The sequence below is a fragment of the Euwallacea similis genome, chromosome 2, assembly GCF_039881205.1.
Source record: "Euwallacea similis isolate ESF13 chromosome 2, ESF131.1, whole genome shotgun sequence".
NCBI lineage: Eukaryota > Metazoa > Arthropoda > Insecta > Coleoptera > Curculionidae > Euwallacea > Euwallacea similis.
In genome coordinates, this window is record NC_089610.1 from 4,368,544 (window position 1) to 4,392,568 (window position 24,025).

At 36.0% G+C, this 24,025-nt stretch overlaps 1 protein-coding gene across 2 annotated transcripts; it reads left to right on the plus strand.

The window, feature by feature from the left end:
- Positions 1–4,302: 4,302 nt before the first annotated feature.
- Positions 4,303–22,873, plus strand: Vps13B (vacuolar protein sorting 13B). 2 transcript variants are annotated; one of them, XM_066401244.1, is made up of 55 exons: positions 4,303–4,563; positions 4,867–5,044; positions 5,101–5,179; positions 5,231–5,412; positions 5,644–5,764; positions 5,813–5,902; positions 5,963–6,105; positions 6,167–6,333; positions 6,404–6,864; positions 6,992–7,788; positions 7,842–8,067; positions 8,302–8,475; positions 8,625–8,811; positions 8,871–9,000; positions 9,290–9,451; positions 9,691–9,888; positions 9,942–10,169; positions 10,228–10,398; positions 10,548–10,878; positions 10,930–11,108; positions 11,167–11,294; positions 11,521–11,680; positions 11,877–12,020; positions 12,081–12,297; positions 12,353–12,536; positions 12,597–12,764; positions 13,075–13,281; positions 13,337–13,483; positions 13,546–13,711; positions 14,023–14,280; positions 14,512–14,786; positions 14,842–15,363; positions 15,524–15,917; positions 16,088–16,400; positions 16,556–16,944; positions 17,003–17,163; positions 17,217–17,346; positions 17,402–17,615; positions 17,679–17,831; positions 17,896–18,011; positions 18,068–18,320; positions 18,378–18,561; positions 18,719–18,885; positions 19,473–19,597; positions 19,658–19,806; positions 19,867–19,932; positions 19,987–20,196; positions 20,246–20,371; positions 20,426–20,663; positions 20,722–20,865; positions 20,946–21,156; positions 21,207–21,391; positions 21,451–21,635; positions 21,868–22,051; positions 22,112–22,873. In XM_066401244.1, the coding sequence occupies exons 1-55, from the start codon at positions 4,477–4,479 to the stop codon at positions 22,732–22,734; spliced, it is 11,787 nt and encodes a 3,928-aa protein (XP_066257341.1). In that variant the 5' UTR covers positions 4,303–4,476; the 3' UTR covers positions 22,735–22,873. The 2 variants fall into 2 exon arrangements, with proteins under 2 accessions (XP_066257341.1, XP_066257349.1); XM_066401252.1 differs by having other exon boundaries at positions 10,563–10,878.
- The last annotated feature ends 1,152 nt before the right edge of the window (positions 22,874–24,025 follow it).

The window sequence follows — 24,025 nt, forward strand, 5'->3', positions numbered from 1 at the left end:
TCTTCAGCGTTTTAATGTTTGTACGTGATTGTATGACCTCCGAACAATAATTTTCTAGCATAATTAAAAAAGAGTAGACCTGCCCATTCCACAAATTATTGCAATGAGACAAATGTTTGCATAATAACCTGCGGAGTTTTGCATATGCTAAGTGGCATGCCTGTTGTCTGCTAGGATGCCATAAATTGAATTGGGGAATTAGATTATTATGGATTAGTTCAATTATTAGAATTTAGACTTGCATGATTTAAATAAAATATGTATGCTAAAGGTAATTTATTTTATTAGCTATATAACCGGTGATCATTAAACAAACCTAGCAGAGTAGGAGGTGAGTCGTAAACGTGGGGCATTGACTTAGCAATTTAATATTAACTATCAAAATTCTGATGAACAGATGAGTTGACCTAAACGTGCTTCTCATATTTGAAGTACTTAAATTTTTTATTTATTTATTTTTAAATAATTATCATTCTTCTTTTAACTTTTTACGTTTGCATGCTTTACTAAGTTGTCAAGTTATTATCACTGAAATAATAAGAATAATTCAGAACAAATACAAATATCATCGAATGAAATTTGTATTATCGAGGGCCAGATTAGCAGACATTTAAATAAACCTGTTTTACTTTCAACATTTTCTCTTGCGTTATGCAATAGTTTGCAATATTTCGCCAATATTTGCTTTAGGAATGTATATCGTTCAACGTTTACAAATGAAAAAGAAGGTACCTCTATTTATGTATACTCGCATTCAAAGGGCATTGGACTCATCTTTATATTGTCTTGGGTGGATAAATCCAAGAAACACATTTTTGTATTTTAATTAAAAAAAATTTTCGAAGAGTGACCTCAAAGTCCCATTAGCATATTAGCAAAATAGTTTAGCAATAACCTGAACAAAACAGGTCACGTTGGAATCATACTAGGATTCATAGTTCCTCTGCGAGGTACAACTATCTACAGAAAAGGAAACTTTCTGAACAGGTTCAAACAGGTTGTATTGAATTGTAGGTTCTCTATCGGTTCGATTTATAAAGCTCCTCGTCAACTCTCGTCTTTAGATGTAGATTAGTACTCCATTAATTCTTAGTACTCACTGAGCGAAATGCAAGTTTTTCTATTTTTACCTATCGTACCAACTTCTCTTGTCATTGCCATAGTATTATAGTTGGCACATGAATTCAAATAGTACTGTTCCCCTATAGCAATCTAGCGGTAACAGACTGTCTTCGTAGGCATTCTGTGATACATTCATTTTTAGGGCATAATTATTTTTCAAGATTGAAGTTCTCATTTTGAGTCGTGATGATCTAATATTGCTTATTTTCTTGATGATTCTATCGTGATACTATAGAAGTTACCAAGTTCTATAAATCATCAAGATATTTATGTTCTCGTGAATTAGCTCAACATCCTTGATTTCGGTCATTTGACCTCCTTTTCTTTGCAAAAGGTTTGTTTATGTTCCGCTTGATAGGTTCGCTTCGATATGCCAGTTAAGCTGTCCTCACGAGATATCTTAGTTCTTAGAAGTAGAACTGTTCAAGAGATTTTGCTTCCAGAGGCCAGTTTTCTTACCAGCAGATAGGGAAAAAATATATTGTAGAAATTTTCGACTAATTTTCTATTTTCTAAATATTTCAAATTAACTTGGCCTTATGGTAGGGAGGAGGAGGCGACGTTGGGCGATAGACTTTCCTGGTCGGTCGTTTTTTCTTAGGGGGAAGGGCGGTGATTAAAAATTCCACCCAAGGCATCAGACTTGCTAAGGCCGGTTCTGATCATACCAATACGTTTTCCTCCCTGTGCGCCTCTCCCTAATTCGTTAATTTTTAACTGGCAACCCCAACAAATAAATCTGATCTATGAGTAATGAGGATTTCGTCAATTATCCGGTTAAAGAATCTAATTGTACTTTTATTTAAACGAATAAACTAATTTAATGACGGTAATAGGAAAATTGCAATAACATGCGCCAATACGAATGCAAGTTCCCCATAAAGTATTCTTTTGTACATATATCATAGTTCAAATTTGCAGTTTCCTGTTTGCCGAAGTTTTAAAGAATAGAGGATACAATTCCTGCTTTTAATTAAGGTAGAGAAATCAACTGTAATGATATCCCCAGGAGATTAAAGGACCTTGGATAACTTTTTATACCAACCCAATTAGCGAAGTTAATTAATGTTAAATATAAATCATGGCCTTTAACGCAAGAAACCATTCAACCTGCGAACGAAGATTGTTAGATTGTCTGAGTTAGTGTTAGCAAATCACTGAACATATTCAGAATTTAAGTGCGTAGGCATATGAAATGCATAACAAGATGTAGGTACTAACACTTATTGTCGTTCCATTCAGTGAAGTTGCTAATTTTCAATTTAAATTAAAAAATACAAAAAATATATACATAATAATGAAAAAATTAAATATAAAAAAATCTTCAAGTTAAAAGGTTATTTGAATGTGAATTTGAAAAGAAAATTTGAGTTCCCGATGGTCGTAATCCACCGAACGAAGCGATTTTAATTTAATGGAGCAACTTTTAGACATGTTCAATTTAGTATTGAATGTTCTAATTTCAGACCGAAAACACTTTAATTTTCACCCTTTAAATATAGGAGTTAACGTAAACTGTGGTAATAAAACCGTTTCATTTACTTACAGTAATTGGAAATTAGTGCCTAAAGTGTAAAATACTTAAAGCACCTCAGTAGAATTGATTTTCCCGAAGGAGGAATTTACAATACCTCTTGAATGCCCATATTTGGGCACTTGAGAAGAACGTTAAATTAACTTTACTTTGTCCCATATTGGGGAATATTGAAAAAAAGGTTCACTCAGGTGTGAATATATTCAAAATAAATTTCTAAGTTTAAATCCTCGCCCACTAATATCGTTAAATTGTAAAGAAAAAGACGCAAAATCGTGATAAACACTTTTTCCTACTATCCTTTCCTACCACTTTCAAACTGTGAGTAGCATTTTAGCGCCTTTCTCGCAATTTGATTATGAGCTGTATCATCATATTACTAAGGTCAGTTTTTTTTAATTGACTACAATTGATGTGTTACTACATTACATTACGAGGATAATGTCAGGCATGTTACGAGCGAGGCGAAAGTTTGCCAGCCAGCCGCAGGCCATTTGTCCAAACAACACCTGCCTCTTTTATTTCATAAAACAGAACATTAGTAGTAGAAAAGTGTAGATGGAAATCTCATCCGAATGGGGATGCCCCTGTTTAGCGCCAAGCGCTCAAATCATTCGCGGGAACAAAAGTAATACTTTCTTCCTTTGTTGTGTAAACCACTGTTACGCCTCAATCTGAAAGTTGCAGGAATGAAAATGGAGTTTTGCACCATTAGTACGAAATACCTGTTTTCGTACCTTCTGGGTACAAACGTACCGCTAAATTTTGTTTTACTTATTTGTGGGGGTAAAGTGACACTTTTACGCGTTAAGGTGCGACAAAAAAGCCTTTGGTGGCCAGCTTGGCTGCATTCAGTCTCCAAATTTGTTACCTTTGGATTTATCTACTAAGTCCTTACAAGAAATTACTGATCTAGCGAGATATTATTATCAGAATGCACACGTAACAGACCATAATTTGATCTGAGAATATAGGAGCTGAAACCAATATTAAAATTTGCAAGAAACCTTGGAATATGGGTCAGTAGAATATAGAAAACGCATCATGTTGCAGCCCTAATGGATTCGGGTTGAAAGACCTGGGTTTGCAGCCATACTGCTTCTGGCTTTTGATCATATAGAACTCGAATATTGACGTAAGAATTATCTTTTATTTTATGGTCTAGATACGCTTAATACGTTTGATTTGCATCCTACGCGTATTTCCTTTTAATCGTATCGAGATGCTGTATCAATTTTATTCTATTTTGTTCAAATTTATTTGCGGTTTAAAATTAGGTTATTTTTGTTTAAAATAGAAAATAAAATATGGAAAATACCTGGTCTGGGTCGAAAGGAGGATAAACATTTAGCGGGTTTTATGGACGGTCAGGAATGATTTTAATAGGAAATGAAAACTCTTAACACAAGCATAAAACGCTTTAATAATATGGCGGATTTTGCCACTGCCCTCTATTACATTACTATTAGTTTAGAACAACAGTTTGATGCGTGGCGTCATCTATGAAACAGCTATGCAAATCATGGATTTTATTAAATTCATTCCAGTATTCTTCACATGCTGTTGATTTGACGTTAATGTTTACCCGGCCGGCTTTTTCCTTGACATTTGTCATTAATCAATCAAAAAACAATTAAGAAAAACGATCGAAAACAATTACATTTCATTGTTTTTGTCAAACTGCATGTTTTTATTCGCTCAACAGATAATATGTATCGTTTCCAATATTTTATTGCTTTTTAGAAAATAATTCAAGTTTCACGCTGATTGGAGCCCTGGAACACGAAATAAATACAATACACAACATTCCAAAACAAAACATGTTTAAATTAGAGTCCTACATCACTCCTATAATATTGAGTTATGTCAATAGATATATCAATAATTTCAAGTCAGAAGATTCACAGGTAAAAACATAAATTTCATCACTGAGTCTTCATATTGAAGTGTTGTCCTCACTGTTGTCAGGCTTGGTAAATATAGGGCTTGACAGGGAACCTCTGTTTTTGAAAGACTACCACATTTTTCCAATTTCCCAGTCCCTTCAAGTATTTTCCATTGGCACCAGAATCTACTGAAAGTATAGCAAGTGTTGTTTAACAATGCCCTGTGTGTAGACTGGTACCCAATAATTTGAGAAAATATATTTTATTTTAATAAAATTATTGTAATTATCACTATGTAACAATTATTTTTAATTAAAAAATCAGGTCTCACTATGGGGTGGAGACGCCACATTTCACAATTTAGAGCTTAACTTGGAAGTGTTGGAGCAAGAGCTACAATTACCATTCAGCTTTGTTTCTGGCAGTATCAGGGAGCTTTCAATCCATGTGCCATGGACAAAAATTGCTTCCGAACCTATAAGAATTACTATAAATACTATAGGTCTGAAAAAATGCAATCTGTTCAAAAACTTTGTTTTAAATGTGGCTTGATTTCAGAATGCATATTAAATTTAAAAGGCAAAGGCTTTAGGAAAGTATCAAAAAAAAAAGGAAAAGAAAAAGTCACAGGTCAAAGGTAGGAATTAAACTTTCTTTGGAGGATTAAGGACATTCTGTGTTATTTTAGCAAAACTGTAGAAGCACCTCCTGGCTATATCCAGTCTTTGATTAATAAGATTGTCAGTAATATAAGTATACATTGCAATAATTTAATATTAAAGTATGTTGAGGAGGATATAGTGCTGTCAATGAATGTGAAATTGCTGAAGTTTGAAAGTGCCAATGAGAAATGGGAACCTGCTTACACAGGTAAAATTACATTCTGAGTGGCTGAATGAATTGGCCTGAATATGCAGATCCTTCTTGTGAGAATGCTCACTCTTTTCAAGTTTTTTATTTGAAGACTTAGAGAAATGTGTACCCAATGTTTGTTTTATTATACAACATTTTTTATGTTCTGAACATGTTAAAAGTTAATTCTAGACGTTATTTAAGCTATAAAATTTATTAAAATTGCAAATTTTTGCTACCAATTTCCAGATCTTTCTCCAGCACAAGTAACTTTAAGAAAAGTTATTAGCGTCAGTGATCTCACCCTCTGCTTAGACAAGAGAAATGCATCTGGAAAGATTGAAATATATCAAGAACCAATGTTATATAGGTAACATTCTCATATCAGTTTTTCCCTAAAATATAAAACTTGTTGTAGATGTTCTATGACCATGCATTTACTGAGACACTATCATTCATCTACTGCTAATGTAGCTTCTACCACCAGATTAGATATTTATTGCAACAAGTATGTAAATCTATTGAAATTTCATTAGGAATATCTTTATGTGGAGTTTGTTTTGGTTAGTATGGAATTCAGTGTGACAGAACAGCAAGTGCCAATGCTCATGCGTTTGTTAATGTTATTGTATGCACTTCATCAAAAACAACTTAAACCAATAGTTGAGTCGTCCACTGAAGCCACAGGGAGTTCTACAGATAACAAAGGAGGTAATGAATGCATCTTTAAATTTCTTATTCATAATATATCCTTTTATTGTTTTTGCTATAGAAAGTAAGGAGAGTGCTGGCACTTGGACTGGTTGGGCTTGGTCATATGTTTCCTCGGTTTTACCAGCTCCTTGGGAAGAAGATATTGATCAGGAGGAACTGAAAGCACTCCGGGGGCATTCTTTGCATTTTGGGCTCTATGTAGACCAGGCTTCTATAACTTTTAAGGTATGATATGACAGTAAAAGTGACACTTTACTATTTATTACATGTCATTAAAGTTTTAAATTCCCCTAAGGTATCAGAGTCAGTGCATGAAAGAGGCTACTATTCTCAGAAGAAGTTGCGTTATCATCCCATGCTAACCATGGACCTTCAAGGAATCTACATTGATACTTTTATCCATGGCCTGCAATGGTTCAATTGTACTGGAGGCGTCAGTGAAGCTACCTTTATTCCCACAGGGCCTTGCAGTTGCGGACATCTTGAAGTGAACGAGAGTACGGCTCCTTATTTAAAACTGGGTTCCGCTTCAAATTTTCATAAAGTTGACTCATTATTCGACGCCGATGCAATTGAGAACCAGGGGGGAAAACGGCAGTATAACACTTCATGGGACCATCATATGTCTACTACTACGGAGTCGGTTTTGTTAGAAAAGACTCCAGCGATGGCCTTTGATTATGTGTATCAGTTAGAAATTCCCGGGGACATGAGCAGTGATATTTTGTCAGATTTGGGGAGCAATTTAGAATGCAGGTGAGAGATAAAAGAATTAGAAGTGGAAATTGTGGTGAATTTCTTACCATCCTTTAAAGGGACATAGATTAAAACTGAAGCCCTCTTTATAGTTAGATGTTGTAGTTCTGCGTTGTATTATTTCCAGTAACTTACTGGAAATATCCACCCTCCGTCTCTGCATTGGCCCTTTTAAACTACGAATATGTTCGGGACTCATTCATAGGTGCAATACCATACAAGTAGCCTCATCATTCTATGACTATCCTCCATATTATACGCCCAAAGAAGATTTGCTATTGCATGACTTGTTACCACCATCTGAAGACGATTTCGATGCGCTTAATGAGTTTATACCTACCAGAGCTATACGTATAACATTTTTTGCTCCTATTATCGAACTTGAACTACTGGATCATCCATTTTTTGAACCCACAAAAACTCATTTGTTTGAAAGAAGCAAAAAAGTGTCCACCGCTAACATGCCTACTAGTACTTCAGTGGTTCCTAAAATTATAATAGAGTGCCAGTTTATCGATATAACACAGCATTATCCCATGTATGTGGAGAGATTGGTGCATACAACTTGTCAGTTACCAGAGCCGCCTAAGAAACTATTTGACGCGTGTTATGTCACAAAAAGTGTTAAAATTGTGGGCTTTTTGAGTCGGTTGGTTACCAATCCTGCCTGTCAAAGCATAATGTTGACTCCGAGCAGCGTATCGTATAGCTCCAAAAGGATTTTAAAACCTCAATATTGGGTAAATTGCGATATACCTCACGATGAAATCATAGTGGAAAGCGAGAACTTTACTTTAAATGGCACTAAGGCCAAAATGATGGTTGCCTATAATATCGTAGAAAAACTGTTGGTTAAAGAATCAGGGTTGGATGCAAAAAGCATGTATGGTTCTAGTTTGCTTTCGGATGCCTGTAAGGACTTTGGTAGGTTTTTAAAACTTTGAGCTTATTGGTTCTTATTAATGTCTAATTTGTAGGTTTTCCCTACATGGAGATATGCATTGAGGGCATTCGCTTCAAAAAAGTAGTAACTAATTCTACACAAACAATAGATGCCAGCATTCACGCAATAAAAGGTTTTATTTTTGAACCAATTATATCCAGGTCTGTGATGCCTCGTAACCTTCAACAAGTTTTGTTTATAAGCGGCCCAGAAATTACAGTTGGTAACGAGGACAGCGGTGCCACAAATGAAATTAGGAGGTGAGTTAAATGTGTTTTAAACCTATGTTAAATATTTTTTAATTTCATAGAAAGATTGCTGTATGGCCTAGCTGCCACTAATAATTGAGAAAATAGGTTACATACTTGTACTTTTTCTCTAATATGCATGTCGTTGCTTGAAGTATAAATAGCATTTTTATTATAAAACTTGCGTTTATTAAAAAAAGTAAATTAATTAAAAATGTGTTAATACTGTGTTTTCATCTTACGCAGAAACTCCTTGTACGCCAGCCAGCCCCTTTTTACTTTAATGGTCCAGTTTCCATTGATCCCTGACATGCAAAGGCATCCTCCAATTTTCATCTTTAATCTGCAGGAAATCAAGATTTGTGTTGATCCCTTGCTTTGCAAGTGGCTGTTGTATGTCCCAAGGAACTTTCTAATGGGGTGAGTAACCTGAGTGACTTTGTAGTCTCTCTCATCACCATGGAATAATTCATCAAAAGTCGCCAAGAAATGTACTATTAAAATTATATTAATAATAATTTTTGGATCTGTGCTCTATTTTGCAGTGAAATTTGTTATTTACTTTTCAGCGAGCCAATTGATATATCAGTTTCTGCCTCAAAAAATAAAAGTTTTTCAGAGGCTAGTGGTAGCGGTATTGTCGATACTCCTAGAAGGCCGAGTTCCAATCACTTAGAATCTGTACACAGTAGTTCAGACCCAAAAATAGCTCCAAGAGTTATTTCTGACAAATTAATGAAGGAGGAGCCAACTGATGTAAGAGTATTGATTAATTATTGTTATAGATATATGATAATTTTATTTGATAATTTTAGGTACAAGAAAAGGTGTATAATCTTTTAAAGAAGTGGTTTAATGTATGGAAAGGCATATTTTTGTCTGGCGATATGTCCCAGTGTACGATTTATTTCCCAATGTCTTCGTTATCTGCCGTTGGATCCCAAGGTACGTGAATTGAAATTACACAAAATTTGTTATAATATCGTCAAGTAGCAATAAAAGTAAAAGTCACTCAATATGGGACAGCATATTACATTCTTTAAATTATAAATATCATTCTCGTGTATCAAGAAAAACAATGATTGGGTCTAATTGTGAGAATAAGCCGTTAAAATAAACCTAAAGGAACACAATTGAGATCTAGACTAAAATCACCAAAGGATACCCAGACGTACAAAAAATATATTTACATTACATTTATGGTTCAAATGAAGATATTATAAAAAAATTACAGGCATTCAAGAAGCAATTGAAGAAGCAACAGTCAAAAATGAACCACCAGATATTTTAGTGATTACCTTACCTTTTGCCACCATTAAAAGTGTTCAGAGGCAAACTATCAGTAAATATCTTAAACACTTGCCAATATCGTTACCTAACAACATATGGTCGCCAGGTAAGTGCTTCTTTTAGGTACAAATACATGGTTCACCGCCTAGTACGAGTTTTTTTCTTAATGATTGCCCGTTATTATATTAAGTTCTCCCCAATTCCTATATCTGGATGGATAACACTACCATATGTTACTGACAATATGCAACATAACCTGCCATTATGTACCGGCTTATCCCCAATATTCCTTTAGGTTTACTTCAACACTATATTGCGTGGTTTCAATTTTGTGTTATTTTCTAGATAAGTCTAGCTTTCCTTGGACCATATCCATCACAGATCTCAGTTGTTACACAATGCAAAACAAAAAGAAGTTGATATTTTTAAGACCTGTTTCTTTGAGTGCTACTGTAGGACTTTCTACAAGACCCTCTAAAAATTCTGCTCCGTCAGTTCCTTCCAACGTTCAAGACGATAAAAAGAAAGATACGGCTAGTCAGGGTAATCTCGCTGTGAAACTCATCAATGGAATGTTTTATTAAAAAGTTGTTTAGCACCGACAACTAAAAAAGATACTACCCCAGTGGATCAAAAGCGAAAAGGTTCCAAAAATACCAATATGAGTGCTGCTAGTAGTTCTAATGCGCAGTACGGCAAAAGTAATACTAGCAGTACTCCAACTAGTCCTGCTAGTCAGTCCAAAAAGGTTCAAAAGAAGTCGGAGAATTCTACGGTTAGTCTTGTGCCTGATGCGGGGTCGAAAGTTGATATAGGTTATTTGGGTGGGTTTAATCTGTAAGTTAAGTTAGCAGTGGAATTTCGGAAATGTTGCTTTTGCAGGTGTATGTGTTCATATAGATACTACTCCAATAGAGATGTCGACGCAGCAGATGCAAGTTTACTTATTTGCCAGTATTTTGTACGGCTTTATGGAAGTCGTATCCAACTTACTCCCTAAAGCAAATGTCAACATTGGTTGCCCAGAAGTGGCCCCTTCACTCCTCACTAGAGGTAAGTATGTAATGTAAAACTTCATATATTAGTATGTATGTACATACATATCATCCTCAGTAGTATGAGCCAAAAAATTTTTGTTGCTTGTTGGCATCAGACCCAGGTTGTCAAATTACAACTTTATTTATGTGTTAATATTGATACAGCAAAAAAAAATTCAGGTAGTTCCACCTTATCTCCCACTCAAATCAAGGAGGGAACAATGGACAGTATTAGCGATAAATCGCTTCCTCCTGGCACAATAGTCAATCCAGTAAGTTTAACTACAGCTGATCCTGTCAAGCTTACAGCATGGGTGCAATGGACCATTACCAAGTTTTCTTTTGAGTTGTTGTCTGCTGATCAGAAAGAAGCAGATTTTCATCAACTGAAGTTGGTGCTGGACGCCGAAGATATCGTCAGTTCTTTAGATTTTCAAAATGTCTACATCAAAATTAAGAGCAAAGTTGGCACCGCCTCAATACAACATTATGAGAGGTACTACATTTTTTTTGTAAATTTTTGTGTGTAACTATTGATGATATTCAGGTTCTCACCGTCTTCAAAATGGCAGCCAGGTGTATTTTCAGGAATTGTTATGCGTTTGCGCGATGATTTACCCTCGAGTCTACGGCAGGAAGAAAGCTGTTTGATTAGCTTAACTGTAACGAGGGCCAGTTGTCAGCATACTCATACTTTATGGGGAGCTGTACAGAAGAAGAATAAGAGTGAGTGCTTTAGAATTAGTAACTTTATTGTAGGGGTTGCTATGTGAATATGTTAAAGGTAGCAAGCTGCAGACCAACACGCATTTATTGTCCAATGCGAGGTATATAACGGAAGTCGTCGTCAGTATACAACCGTTGGATTTTGTGGTTTCTTTGAATACATTGAGGAGCTTCTATTTGGTGATGGTAAGTGTGGATTTAGAAATTGATTAATTTACGTTGTTCAGTTAACTTGGAAGAGTGGCGTAAGATAGAGGGCATTAATTTCTTTTATTTTAGTTATTTTTTGTTTCATTTTTCGCAATATGTAACTCTAAGATTAAGATATGTACCAATATAAAATTAATATATTGGGAAATACTTAATTTATTGAAAAGACTTTGATGAATATGAGTGAATTTTTTAATTTTAGATTCCGTTAATGACTAATCCAATCGGTACGTCAGAGAGTTTGAAATCTGAAAGCATTCCGAACACAAACATTTCGTCTACACTCAGTAACCAAACTTTGCCATTAGCATATTTGGATTGCCAGGAAATTCGAGTGATAATGCCATCAAAAGAACTTTTAGGTATGTATGATTTCACGTAGACAATTTTTTATTTTATCCAGGATAAAATGGGATAAGTGCGCAAGGGTTTTTTGGTGTTTTCATTATGTAAATTTGTGTGTTTATAGTAGTGATAGTTTTTGTAATTTATATTATAAAAACTATTACTTTAGCTGTTAATATTAGAAAAAAATCCGTATACAAGTATTTTCCTTAGGCGGAGGAGTCTTACACGATACCATCATATTCCAAGTGCAAAAAATTTGCCTAAATCCACAAGCTGTCAATCCAATATGTAGGACTCCCATTCGTCCAGATCTGTACGAGCAGGCTGCCCATGCCAGAATTTTAAATGTTCCAGGTGGGCGAGTTGTATGTTTCTTTAACGCATTAATTAATAATTACCTCAAACTCCAACCAGGAAGTGAGGTAGAGGATAGACAGTACCAGCTGGACATTGGAGGGATCTCAATTTCTACAGGAACGTGGGAAGACATACATTCAGTTTTGATTCCCACGACCGATCTGTTGTCAAATTTAAGAGGAATGAGCGAAAATCCTGCATTAGAGTGGAACATTTTGGAGCAGGGACAACCAAATAGTACACCCACATTGAATTTGAGATATATCCTGGAAAAGTAAGGCTCGTGTAGCATTTTAATGTGGGCTTCATTACCCTGGTTTTACTTGTAGGTATGATATCACAGTGGTAGCAGCGCCCTTGATGGTATACAAAGATAGTACCATAATATGCGGCCATTCCATGGAAATTAACTTAGTTTCCGATATTCTTGTCACTGTGTCATTGCATCAATTGAAGCTTTCTTCAGCTATTGTTACAGAGTTTGTCACTTCAGTTGCACCGTTTATTGTAGAGGTACAAATTATTAATATTACTTCCCCGAGCACGTTACAACATTTTGGTAATGATCAACAGGGAGGAGTTCTCAGAAAACCTATAGAAAAGTTCCCATATTCACGACTTGAATCATCTGGAGTGGATCAGCAAAACTTTGATGTGGAAATGAGTGTAATTAAGGGCCAAAATAAGGATTCAGGTATAGATACCTCTGATGTTAGGAGTATTCAATCATCAAAAGTACCAGTAAGTCATGATGTATTCTCTAACTTGAACACGATTTATTTGCGCAAGCTGAACTTTTAATGCAAAACGAATCAAGCTATTCATATATCAATTTTTTCAGTTTTACATGTTGACTGGCATTTATATAATCAATTGCAATATACTACTTATTGTCTACTACCTTATTATAAGCTCAAAGTTAGTCGTTCTTTGAACTCAGCACCAGATCTCCATATATGCTACATATTTTAACAATTTTTTAGAATTTTAGTATAAATTCTGACCTTCAATCTCTATTAGTTTTAAGGTCTTAGTTTTCTATATCTTGTAGGGCCTAGGTCTTCTAACTAGACAAAGCATTGACAATAGTAAACAGCTGACTTTCCCTCGGCCTCCAGTCATTCCTTATACAATGTCATCCGTCCCAGTTGACATAATAATGACAGCCGGAAAAGTAGGTTTCACTCTGTACAGTGTTGATGACGAGCGCATTAATAATTTAAAATATAAAAATAAGAAGAAAAAAGCTTCAAGGAGGGTAAGCTTAGTTGTTGCTTATTTGTAGATTTTTGTGAATTTTATGCATTTCGCAGTCTGACGATGATCAAGGGTATGAGGCCTCCGAAGAGAGCACCGACGATCGTTCCAATTCATATAGAAAATACATTCCTTTATTGTATGTTTCTTTAACGCAGCCGAACTTTTTTTACGCCAAGCAGCAAATTGGCAAAAAAATGCAGGCTAGTTAATATTTATTTTTTCTCAAAAAAATTGCAATAGTTTTTGGTTAACATTTTTTTAGATCTCGTGTTTTGATTTCAATTTAAAAATTAGTGGTCCAGAATATCCAGCTGTGAATAAATTACCATGTGAAGAGGATTTTTCTGTTAAAATGTTGGAAACCAAAGCAGGCACGCCGAATTCTAGTGGCATTTTACCTGCTTTTTTCACCTTCCGGTTCAGTAAAGGTGTGTAAAAGGAAAATATTCATAATATGTTCGGAATTTTAGTAATTACAATTTAGTATTAGCAAAGTCCAGGTTTAATCTAAAATTTAAAAAAATCAGAGCTTAAATTCTGATTAGTGGCTGCGACTAATGGTGGGTTAATTACAACATAAAAAAAGTTAATTTTCCTTTCTCAAACTAAAGTTGTCGTGCGTTTCTTTAGATTTACTATTTTCCCGTTAGATTTAAAGTAGATATTCTATATAATTTTCTATGGTACTTATCTTCTTACTTTTGTGTATAGTAAAATTAACAGTGCAGTTTCTTTGCAGGCATAAGCAAAAATTCTAAAGTCGAACTAGAGATTTTGAGACCGACAAAAGTCGTATGTCAACCTTCCAAATGGAGCCATCTGTTAAATATTAAAGATAAAGTGGTGGATATATTCAAAAGTGGTGGTGGTTCTGAGAGCTTTATGTTCATACTTAAAGCGATCAATGCCAGAAGTAGCAAAGAGGAAAACATTCATCTCAGATCCCTAAAGGTGAATGATACATTCACTCAGTTTGAGAGGATTAAAGATATTTTGGGTAAATGCTTATTTTTGTAAGATAGACATTTTTATAAAGAATAATTATGAAAGCCTAAATGGAATAATAATAATATTATTGTGTTATTCACGCATATGTCAATTCTTAAACTACTTAATAGAAGAGTTTGCTGTCAGCCTCGGTACAACGCAACGCTTCCTCTGAGAAATAATAAACCGTTATATTTATCTTACTACTTTGAAATAAACATTTAAGATTATTTTCTTTTAGGGAATATTAAGTCAGTAACTATAAAATCCGATCAGTTGATTCTTGCGATACTATCTGAAACCGGGCATGAGCTCCATGTGGGAATGCGAGAATTAAAAAGCCAACTTTTTTTAACTAGTAGACCTGAAAAAATTTGTCTGCTGACAACTTTTGATTGCTTTACCCTAACTGTGGTTTACGATAGCTTCTGTAAACTTTTGCTTCACCCCTGGACGATCACTTTTGACATATGCGTTTTTTGGGAGTCTTGGCAAGATTCTGATAGTGATCCTCAGGTAAATATAGTGTATTATCAGTATAGATTCATTGTTGAAATTGTTATCATTTTAGATTGAAGTAACTGCAGAGAGCGACTGTATTTTACTTGACATTACAGCGGAACAAATAAAATGCGTAAAAATGGTACTCAGCGACCTGCAAGAATTTATAGTTCTGATGTTGGGCAATAATACTAACACTGGCGAATTCCTAGAACAGAAACTTATAGAAAAAGACCAACATTATAAAGATGACCTCAGGGCTGGAGCCTTTCAGTTCGTGGATTCCGCCACGGATAATACAGACGAAATGCCGTTACCCTATCAAGTTATGTTTTGGACCGTTGGCATTTCAGCCATGGCATGGAAATACCCACAACCGAGGGCGTTGACGAAAGTGCGGGTTTTTCCTGTGCCATACAAAACGGTTCTCAATTCACAGGACAAGGTATCCGTACTATGTCATTTGGAATATTGGTCAGAATGCAGGAACAGTTATTTGCCTTATACCCAATTTTGTTTGTCTGAGAGCGAGATTTGCCACTTAAGTCTACCTGAATGCTGCCCGAAGACTGTAGTCGCCAGCACTTGGAGGGTAAATATATAGATCATTTAATTTCACAACCTATTTTGTGATATTAAAAAATATGTTTCTAATACCTACTGAAATATCGTATTTTACCACACTAAAAGGCCACATTTTGTCATTATTATTTGTACATGTATTCAGGAGTTATTATTTTATTTGTTTTTAGGTAGTAATAACCAGTATAGATGACAATACCGAAGAACCTCTATTAAACCAAGGGGGAATTTCTCCCAGAGCTTTAGCCGCTTGCATGCGCATTGACTCTTACTTCAACAAATGTCTTATACCGACCTTTAATTGTGCCATATACATCACAAAGGTCGAGCTTGCTTTAGCCAGTTACGTGCCTAAGAAAGTACAGTTTACGATGCCGGAGTGCTTAAAGAACTACTCGTCAGATCTCAGTTTTCCTGAGTGCCAGAAGATTTTGACTTTATCTTTGGGCAACTTAAGTGCATATTTTTCCACTTGGGATTTCACAGTTTGGACTACCGAACTTAGTTCTTCTGTTCAGGCGACAGTGTTGGATTACGCTTATCTAACTGAGCAAACTTTTATTGGTAAGTTTTAATTTTGTAAAATGTAAGAAGTTGTAAAATATTTAAAGATTTCGAAGACAAGACGGAAAAGGATAACTTTTTTTAATGCAAGGACTTGCAATATCTCTCTGCTTAGAAAACGCTACCTAAAAGAGAACATTTTCTTTAGCTGATATTTTATTGTTATCTAGAACCCTTTACGTCTAAACTAGAAGTTTGCCGCTCGAAAAGTCTTCAGTGCAATTTAATTTCAAAGCCGTTCCAAGTGATGTTCGGTCCCAGTATCGCTCACACTTTAGCTGTTACCTTCCAAATTTGGTCCCAGAATTACATTTCCGATGAAAAAGAACTCGACTTCATCATCACTACTAGATATGTTATTTGTAACGACACCAATGTTAATGTGAGATTTGGTCAGAATGGCACTAATGAGAGTATACTTTTGGAATCCAGGAAATTCCACCTATATTCATGGAGATCTCAAAAAGACAAACAGTATATAAGGTTAGTCTCTTGTTAACTTAACATTATTTGTAGTTTTCATCGGCAATGGCCGTGGCTTTTAAAAATTATAGTTTCTGCATTCTTTTATTTTTTCCTTGTATTTTTAAATAATAAAATGAAAATTGGTCTTTGAATGGTATTTCCTTCCTTTGCAGGGTATCTTTGGAAGAAACAAATTGGGTTTGGTCCAAGCCTTTTTTGGTATTCGCAGAAGGGACCCAGTTGATCCAATTTAACTCAGAAAAAAACTTGTCATTGTTTGTGACTGTTAAGGATGTATCGAAAACTCAAAAGCAAATTATTTTTTTTGGGCAATTAATAGTGTGCAATATGCTGGTGGAACATTTTGAAATGAAAATCGTTGAAGTGGTGTCCGATTATAAAGAGCAAGAGTTCCGAAACGCACGAAGTCACTTGGTCGCAGGACGAAGCGTCGCGCCCAGCAATTTCATTGACAATAGGAAAACCTACTTTTTGAGATTGCGATTCTTCGGCTTGGATGCGGCCTGGACTGGCGACATACCTTTACGAGAACATGCAACAGGTTTGTGTGTATTATTTCTTCTTAATGTCGCGTAGATTAAGCTGAATTGACTTGGCAGGATCTCAACCGTGGCTGGTAAAGGTACCACTGCACGAACGAGGTCAATTCCTTTCAATTTGGTGCAGAATTTTTATACAGGACTTCATGGAATCCCGAAGGATTTTGGCAATGTTGTGGCCCTTATTTATGATCCGCTCTAATCTCCCTATGAGCGCAAAGGTTGGATTGGATTATGTTGATTGAATACGTTGTTTAATGGGGCTTTAGTACAGGTTCACATTGAAACCCCAGCTTTGGGTGTTCATTTGGATTCAGTGGTTAATGGAAAAGGGGAGCTTCAGCAGCTGCATTGTCTTGGTACCATCGATCATTCACATCAGATCACTTTTCAAGTGGAGGAAGGTGCTTACAGTTGTGGGTAATATTTTGTGCTGTTTAATTATAATTAAATTTGCAGGAAATACCACCTTGAATAACCCTCACATCCCCCTTAATTATTCTTTAGTAGACCATCGAAAGTTTTTCAAAAAATTTTCAAATGAAGAGGTTGATGTTATTCTAGAGTCCCTAAACCACTGTTTTGAGTCTAAGTGGCCATATTTTGAGGAAGAATTTTCGAACGTTGAATGGATAACTGATGATAATCAACTATTAACTCATGTCCAAGTGAAGTATGTACCTCAGAATGTAGTAATTTCCTTAGAAGATATGCTTATGTAATAATAACTATGTAGATATCAGAATGCCTGTCAGCACTCCTGCGCCCTGTTAGTTGAACTTTTACCTTGGTGTTTGATGGTTAACACCCTTGGTACCCCTGTTTGTTTAATGTTAAATGGAATTGAATTGTGTAGGGTGCAACATCATGGCATTATTATACCTCCCAGGTAAATACAATTTAGCTGTTTTTTTTAACGTTTTTTTTATTGTATGTATTGAACTTTTTTCTAGACTAGAAGAAAGCTTTCACCTGGGCATTTGTGTGGGGAACAAATGGTCCTTTTCCAGTCCCTTGCAACTCGCTAAAAGCGATTGGAGCCAATCTTTTTACATGCCTAAAATCACAGGTCATTACACCTTTTTCCGCAAGTTTTTAAACTAATTTTTTTATCAATGTTTTCAGGCAGCATTCCATTGGACGGTATCATCAGAACCTGCGTGAAGTGCGACTCACATATTTGCATGATATCAATAGTCAGTTCAATTTCCAATGAAATTCACCTTCTACGATTGACATCCACTCACGTGGTGTCCAATCACTTGTCGATGCAGGTGAATGTTGCTTGTTTTGCTGTGCCTAGTGGTAAGGAACTCTTCGATTTTCCTGCTGATGCGCAAGAGCATTGTTTCACTATTGCTCCTCATTCAACGAAAAGGTGCAATTATTATAGTGGTAACTGAAACGATATGCTTTGCTTTAATTTGAATTTTAGTCATATCGGTATTCCAATAATTCAATGGCGAACGTTAAAGCAAGACGTGGAATCGTCGAACGGGGAGTATATTTTTTATGCTGCCTTCTCTGTTAATCCGTGTCAGGGTTGGTCATGTCCTTTGCGAGTAGATAAACCAATGTTGCGAAAACCTATCTGCCTACTTGGAGATGCAGGTTTGTGCGTAAGTGGTATTATATATAATATATTCAATATATTTCAAATTATTATTTACCCGAGAAAAAGTAAATATAGTACACTATTTTTACTAGAGTATAAAGTAGTTTCAGGAGTGCAATGTTGAAGCCAGAAGTAAAATAATAATTTTAATTTTCACTTAGATTCCAGGGGTAGTAACCGCCCAAGAAGTCAAGGGTCAAATATATTTAGCGCTACACAATGATCCGAGGCCACAACTTTTCATTGAAAATACCACCAATGCCTCGTTTTACTGCGGCCAATCTTTGCCTGATGATAGCATTGTAGTTTCAGAATGCGAACACTTTAGGTACCACACCACCTTTGATTAACTGTTAAATTAATTCAAATATTATTCATCTGCTGTTAACTCTAACTCTAAAACCGCATATTAATTTCCATAGTGATATATAATTACCCTCTCTATATATATTTGTTGTCAAATTCGTTGATTTTCTCCTCCCAAAACTCTTTTTCTTTCCCTCCTCTTTTTTTTCTCTCCTTCCTCTCGGACCTTGGCGTGCGGCGCACGTTTGGGGCCTTTTTGTATTTTCTTGTTACTCGGGGGGGGGGGGGGGGGGGGGATTTTTATAGTGTAGTTTCGCCAAGAAACTTTACCCCACCTACCTACCTGTTGTACCTTAATAACCTGAACTAACCCCACATTTGTAAGAAAAATCTCAAAAATTCTCTCCCTTTCCTCCCTTTAAAAACACCTGTCCCCCCGGTCACCCATCCATTTGCTAACCACAACCGACGTCGCTGCCCTTTGGTGATCGCAGGAGAACCTGCACATCAACGTGGTACGCGGCTGCTCTGGTTTTAACAGATTTACTTTGATATTAAAGTTAACAGCACATCAGTAGCTTGATCGTTAAGAAAGTATATAAATTTTAGGTGGAATTGCAAAATCCCTCCAGTATCCGGTACTTATTATAATATGCCTGCGATATCGGAGAAATTCCCTGAGTTACCGCAGATTTATTTTCCTGAGAAAATATCTTTGTCATATGATTCTCTTAGTAAGTTCATTTTGTTTGCTGTTACCATAGTAATTTTATATTTTTACATTATATCTGTAGCCGAAAAGCATAATTTACAGTGGTCTGTTGGAGTCAGCATTGTGAACAATAACGATCTTTTCATTCGAGTACCTTATTATGGTGACGTAAAATTAAGTATTGTGAACACGGCTTGTACAACTTTTATAACAATTCAGAGCGTCAGCCAGGTATTACTAAATTCATATCCTCTGTTTTAATGATGATAGCTTTATGAATTAATTATTTAGGTTGAAATTAGCGCCAGAGATATTCGTGTCCGTCTATCAATGCGGGAGAAAGAGAGCTTTATTAAGGTGACATACTATTTGCGTTCAGAAAACGCGATTATCCTTTAATATAAATTTTAGCCTGCGACTCGAGACACTCTAGATGAGAACGTCAGTCATCTTGTGTCCCCAATCAGCACCTTTTCTTCTGCTTGCCAAGTTCCTTCATCGCTGAACCAAATTTATAGTTCTCATAGCGAAGACACCAGCAGATTTGTAGCGAGACCTGCAGCAATGAAGAATTTAACTGTGAACACGCTACCTTCGAGTCAAAACTGTGATAGTTTGAAGGTAACATCATCAACCGTTTAACTGGTATAGACTAATGATGGGATTTTAGATCAATGTGTTCTTAGAAAGCATTTCCTTTGTCCTCATTTCCGATATTGAAGAAAATTGCGACGAGCGATGCGACCTGCTCAATTTAGTTTGCGATGATTTAGTTGTAATGGCACACCAGACAGAGGTATTAAGCTAATGATTAGCATATTTTTTACACTTGAATTGTTCATTTACACAGTGTCTCAAAGTGCAAGTATCGCTCTTAGACTTCCAAATTGACAACCAGCTCTACGGCAGAGAATCTTTTGATTTTCCAGTGGTTTTAATTGGCCAAGAAAAGAAATCCCGAAAATACCAAAATATATTAGGAATGTCCATTGAGACCCTTCTGGAAAATTATGGTGATGCGGCATTAATTGTCGCTGATTTCGTATTGGAGAGCTGGTCCAGTAGAGCTAGTGGTAAAAGTTACACAGGTCGGATTAGGACTGTTTTTTTTCTATTCCTAGATATATTTTTTCTTCACTCGTGCAGGTCTGAAGGCGATAACAATGACGATAAATCCTATATCCATTTTTATTGAAGATGTGTATGTTACCAAACTTATGCGCTATATGAAGAATCTAAATATTGTTGAGCTGGTGATTTGGCCATCGCCAAAAGAAATAAATAAATTTGGTAAATCACAATCCGTTATTGGCTGTACTGGATCAAGAGCAATAATGACATTGTTTAGCTGTATTTTCACTTTTTTGTAGGTTTGAACTCAATTTCCGTTAACGTTCCTGAAGTCGTTTCATGGCAATGTTCAATACTTGCTCAACCTTTAACTGTTCGCACTTTCGTTGTGAATCCTGTGTCTTTGCTACTCTCCGTTCACAGTTCAGTGAAAATGTACATAGCCCTAGACCAAAGCCCTTTGCAGTTCGCCAAATTTGAGCGTAGAAGGGTTCTTACCACCTCGTATAGGTAGATTTTTATAGCAAAACACGAAGCTTAACCCTCTAGGTTATTTCTAGATTTGGCCATGCGCTAACGATGCACTATTTGTCGGGGGCAATATTCGGTGCCGGCTGGGTTGTAAGTTCACTAGAACTTTTAGGTAGTCCCGGAGGATTGGCCAGAGCCATGGGTACTGGACTTAGAGATTTTGTTAGTTTGCCCTGTAGGGGGCTTGTGCAAGGTCCCATGGCGTTTTTGAGAGGTAATTTTTACCACTAGAAATAACCTCAAAGAATGGTAAATTAATTTGAATTTCTGTAGGTATTACTACTGGTTCAGCTTCTTTGATGAGACACGTAACTGCTGGTACTTTACAATCTGTTACAAAACTTGCGTCCAGTGTAGCTAGAAACCTGGATCGCCTAACTTTGGATGAAGAGCACCTCAGGCGTACCGAAGAACAGCGCAGGCAGAGGCCGCAGGGAGTCACTCAGGGCTTCATGCAGGTAAAATTAACCATTGATTAGTCTGTCTTTTTTGTTGTTTTTGAAATCTCATTATATACAGAGGGATCCGGAAATGCAGTTTTTTTTAAAACACCCTTTACTAAGCCAAGATTGTGAAGGGTTCTCTGTCACTATCAACTTTCGTTTTTGACTGCAATATTGTCTTAACCTATCATACTCAAATTTATAAGTATAAATTTAAAATTACCCTGCATTCATATTTTTGGTATAGGGTATGACTAGTTTGGGGATAAGTCTCCTGGGCGCAGTCGGAGGGATTGCACATCATCCTCTGCAATGCATGATGTCAGGTGCATCCCCTAGATCGATAGCAGCTGGGGTTGGCTTAGGTATAGTTGGAGTGTTCACTAAACCATTAAGCGGAGCTGCTGAATTGCTGGCCTTGACTGGGCAAGGTGAATTAAGTTAGCAACGATCCATGGGACTTTAGTGAACGCATGAGATTTATGTTTTAGGGTTACTACAAGGAGCGGGATGGAATTCCCTTCCAAACCCTCGTTCGGTGTCGATACAAAATCAACGTTCCACCAACTCCACATTAAAATACCTCTGGAAATACATGGATATTTTTAGCAGTCAAGTCTTATTCGTCACCGAAGTCACCAGTGTCAGCAAGAATTCCCTATTTATTCCGGTGGCTCTAGTATTGACAGTGGACAGTATAGTGGTAATAAATTTGCAGACGGAAGACGTTCTTCAAATCGTGCCAGTAAGTGAAGTAATTTTGGGACACAACAACGACCCTACAGTGTTAAGCTTGAAACATACCCCTGTCAAAGTAGTTCCGAAAGAAAAAGTCGAAGATGAGTTGGCGATAAATATGGACCCTGAGATGCGAGCTCGAGTGGCTGATTATGTGAGGAGCACTGTAGCTCTTTTAAGTCCCCAAGAAGATGTGGTTTCAGTACATTCCGGAGTAAGTAATAGCCCGTTGGCGAGTCCGATTTTGGAAAGTGAGCAACAAGATGAAACTGTAGTGATGAATTACTTCATAGCGCAGCATAAAATTAAATATTTTTCATGCCTATTAAATTTCGCTAGGCAACAGCGGGACGATAAACATTTTCCGGTTCTGTGATTATATTTATTAGAAGTTATAGTGGTGGCAAGGTATGCGCTAACATCCAACAGTATTTTGGAGTGATAATAATAACTATTTCACAAGGCTTGTGCAATTATCTTTGTTATAAATAAATATAATGTTGTTATTTTTAGAAGTGAGTTATTTTTTATTTTCATTCATATTAAGAGAAAAGAGTCCGACTTTTTCGAAGGTCGAATATCGAACCTAATAGAATCCTCTTTTTTTGAAAAATATTTCATTTACGTCGTAGGTGAGATATTTGGGATAACCTTAATTAAGACTACCTGGAATTTACACCTGAGAAGAACAATTAAGAATATGAAGCTGTCTCTATCAATCCAAAAGAAACAATCTAATCTATAGGGTAAAATGGAAATGCTACAAACACAACGTGGATAATAAGTATATTTCTCTTTGTAGATTTTAAAGTCTTTTTTGATTTATTAACTTAAAATGAGAAAATTTTGTCTACAAGTTATGTCGTTCAAATGGGAGTTCTCAAATATTCTTTCCCAGCCAAAAATAGACGTTTATGGTTAGAGCAGAAAGAACTTCCAAGTCAAGGAAAATAATACCTATTACTGTATTGAAGGTCAGATTGTTAATTTGAAATTGTTCTAAATCTAGGGAAAATCAAGTGGTATACATATTCAGTTTTCTTAAATCTGGAGAAAGGTGTACAACTTAACAACACTGCACTGGACGGGGGTTTATTCCAAACTCCTTAAATCGAATTCTCAGTCCTCTAGGGCTTCAAACAACGGAGATACCTATACAACCTAAGGACGACTGATATGTAAGTATCTCGTTTATGCTGCAGTTTCAGCAGATGGATATAAGAGGGCGATGCGCTATACGTCCATTAAGTATTAGATGCCGTAGTGAAGACTTAATAGACACAAGTATTTTAAGTAGTTGCTAAAACAATTTACGTATTATAAATTGTTGTATTTTTGCTGCAATAGCTGTTTAATTTTTTCTTTGTTTTTTAAAATTATTTGGAAGGATCCAAATTGCCAGCATTCTTTAGATTGTACTGCAATTGGTAAGTATTTTTCATTTGATCCGGAAGTTTTATACCTTTGTTAACAACCAAGCTATTGGCTGGGAAAGAAAATTATAATACCCTGTATATTTCTTTAAGATAATTTCATAAAACATTTCACAAGTTAATCCTTAAGCCTTATCTTTAAAACAATCATTAATAGAAGCAACTATAAATTGAAAGTGAGTTCCTCAAAAGCGGACTTGGCAAATCGATTTCTGTAAAATGAAATGGAGTTGA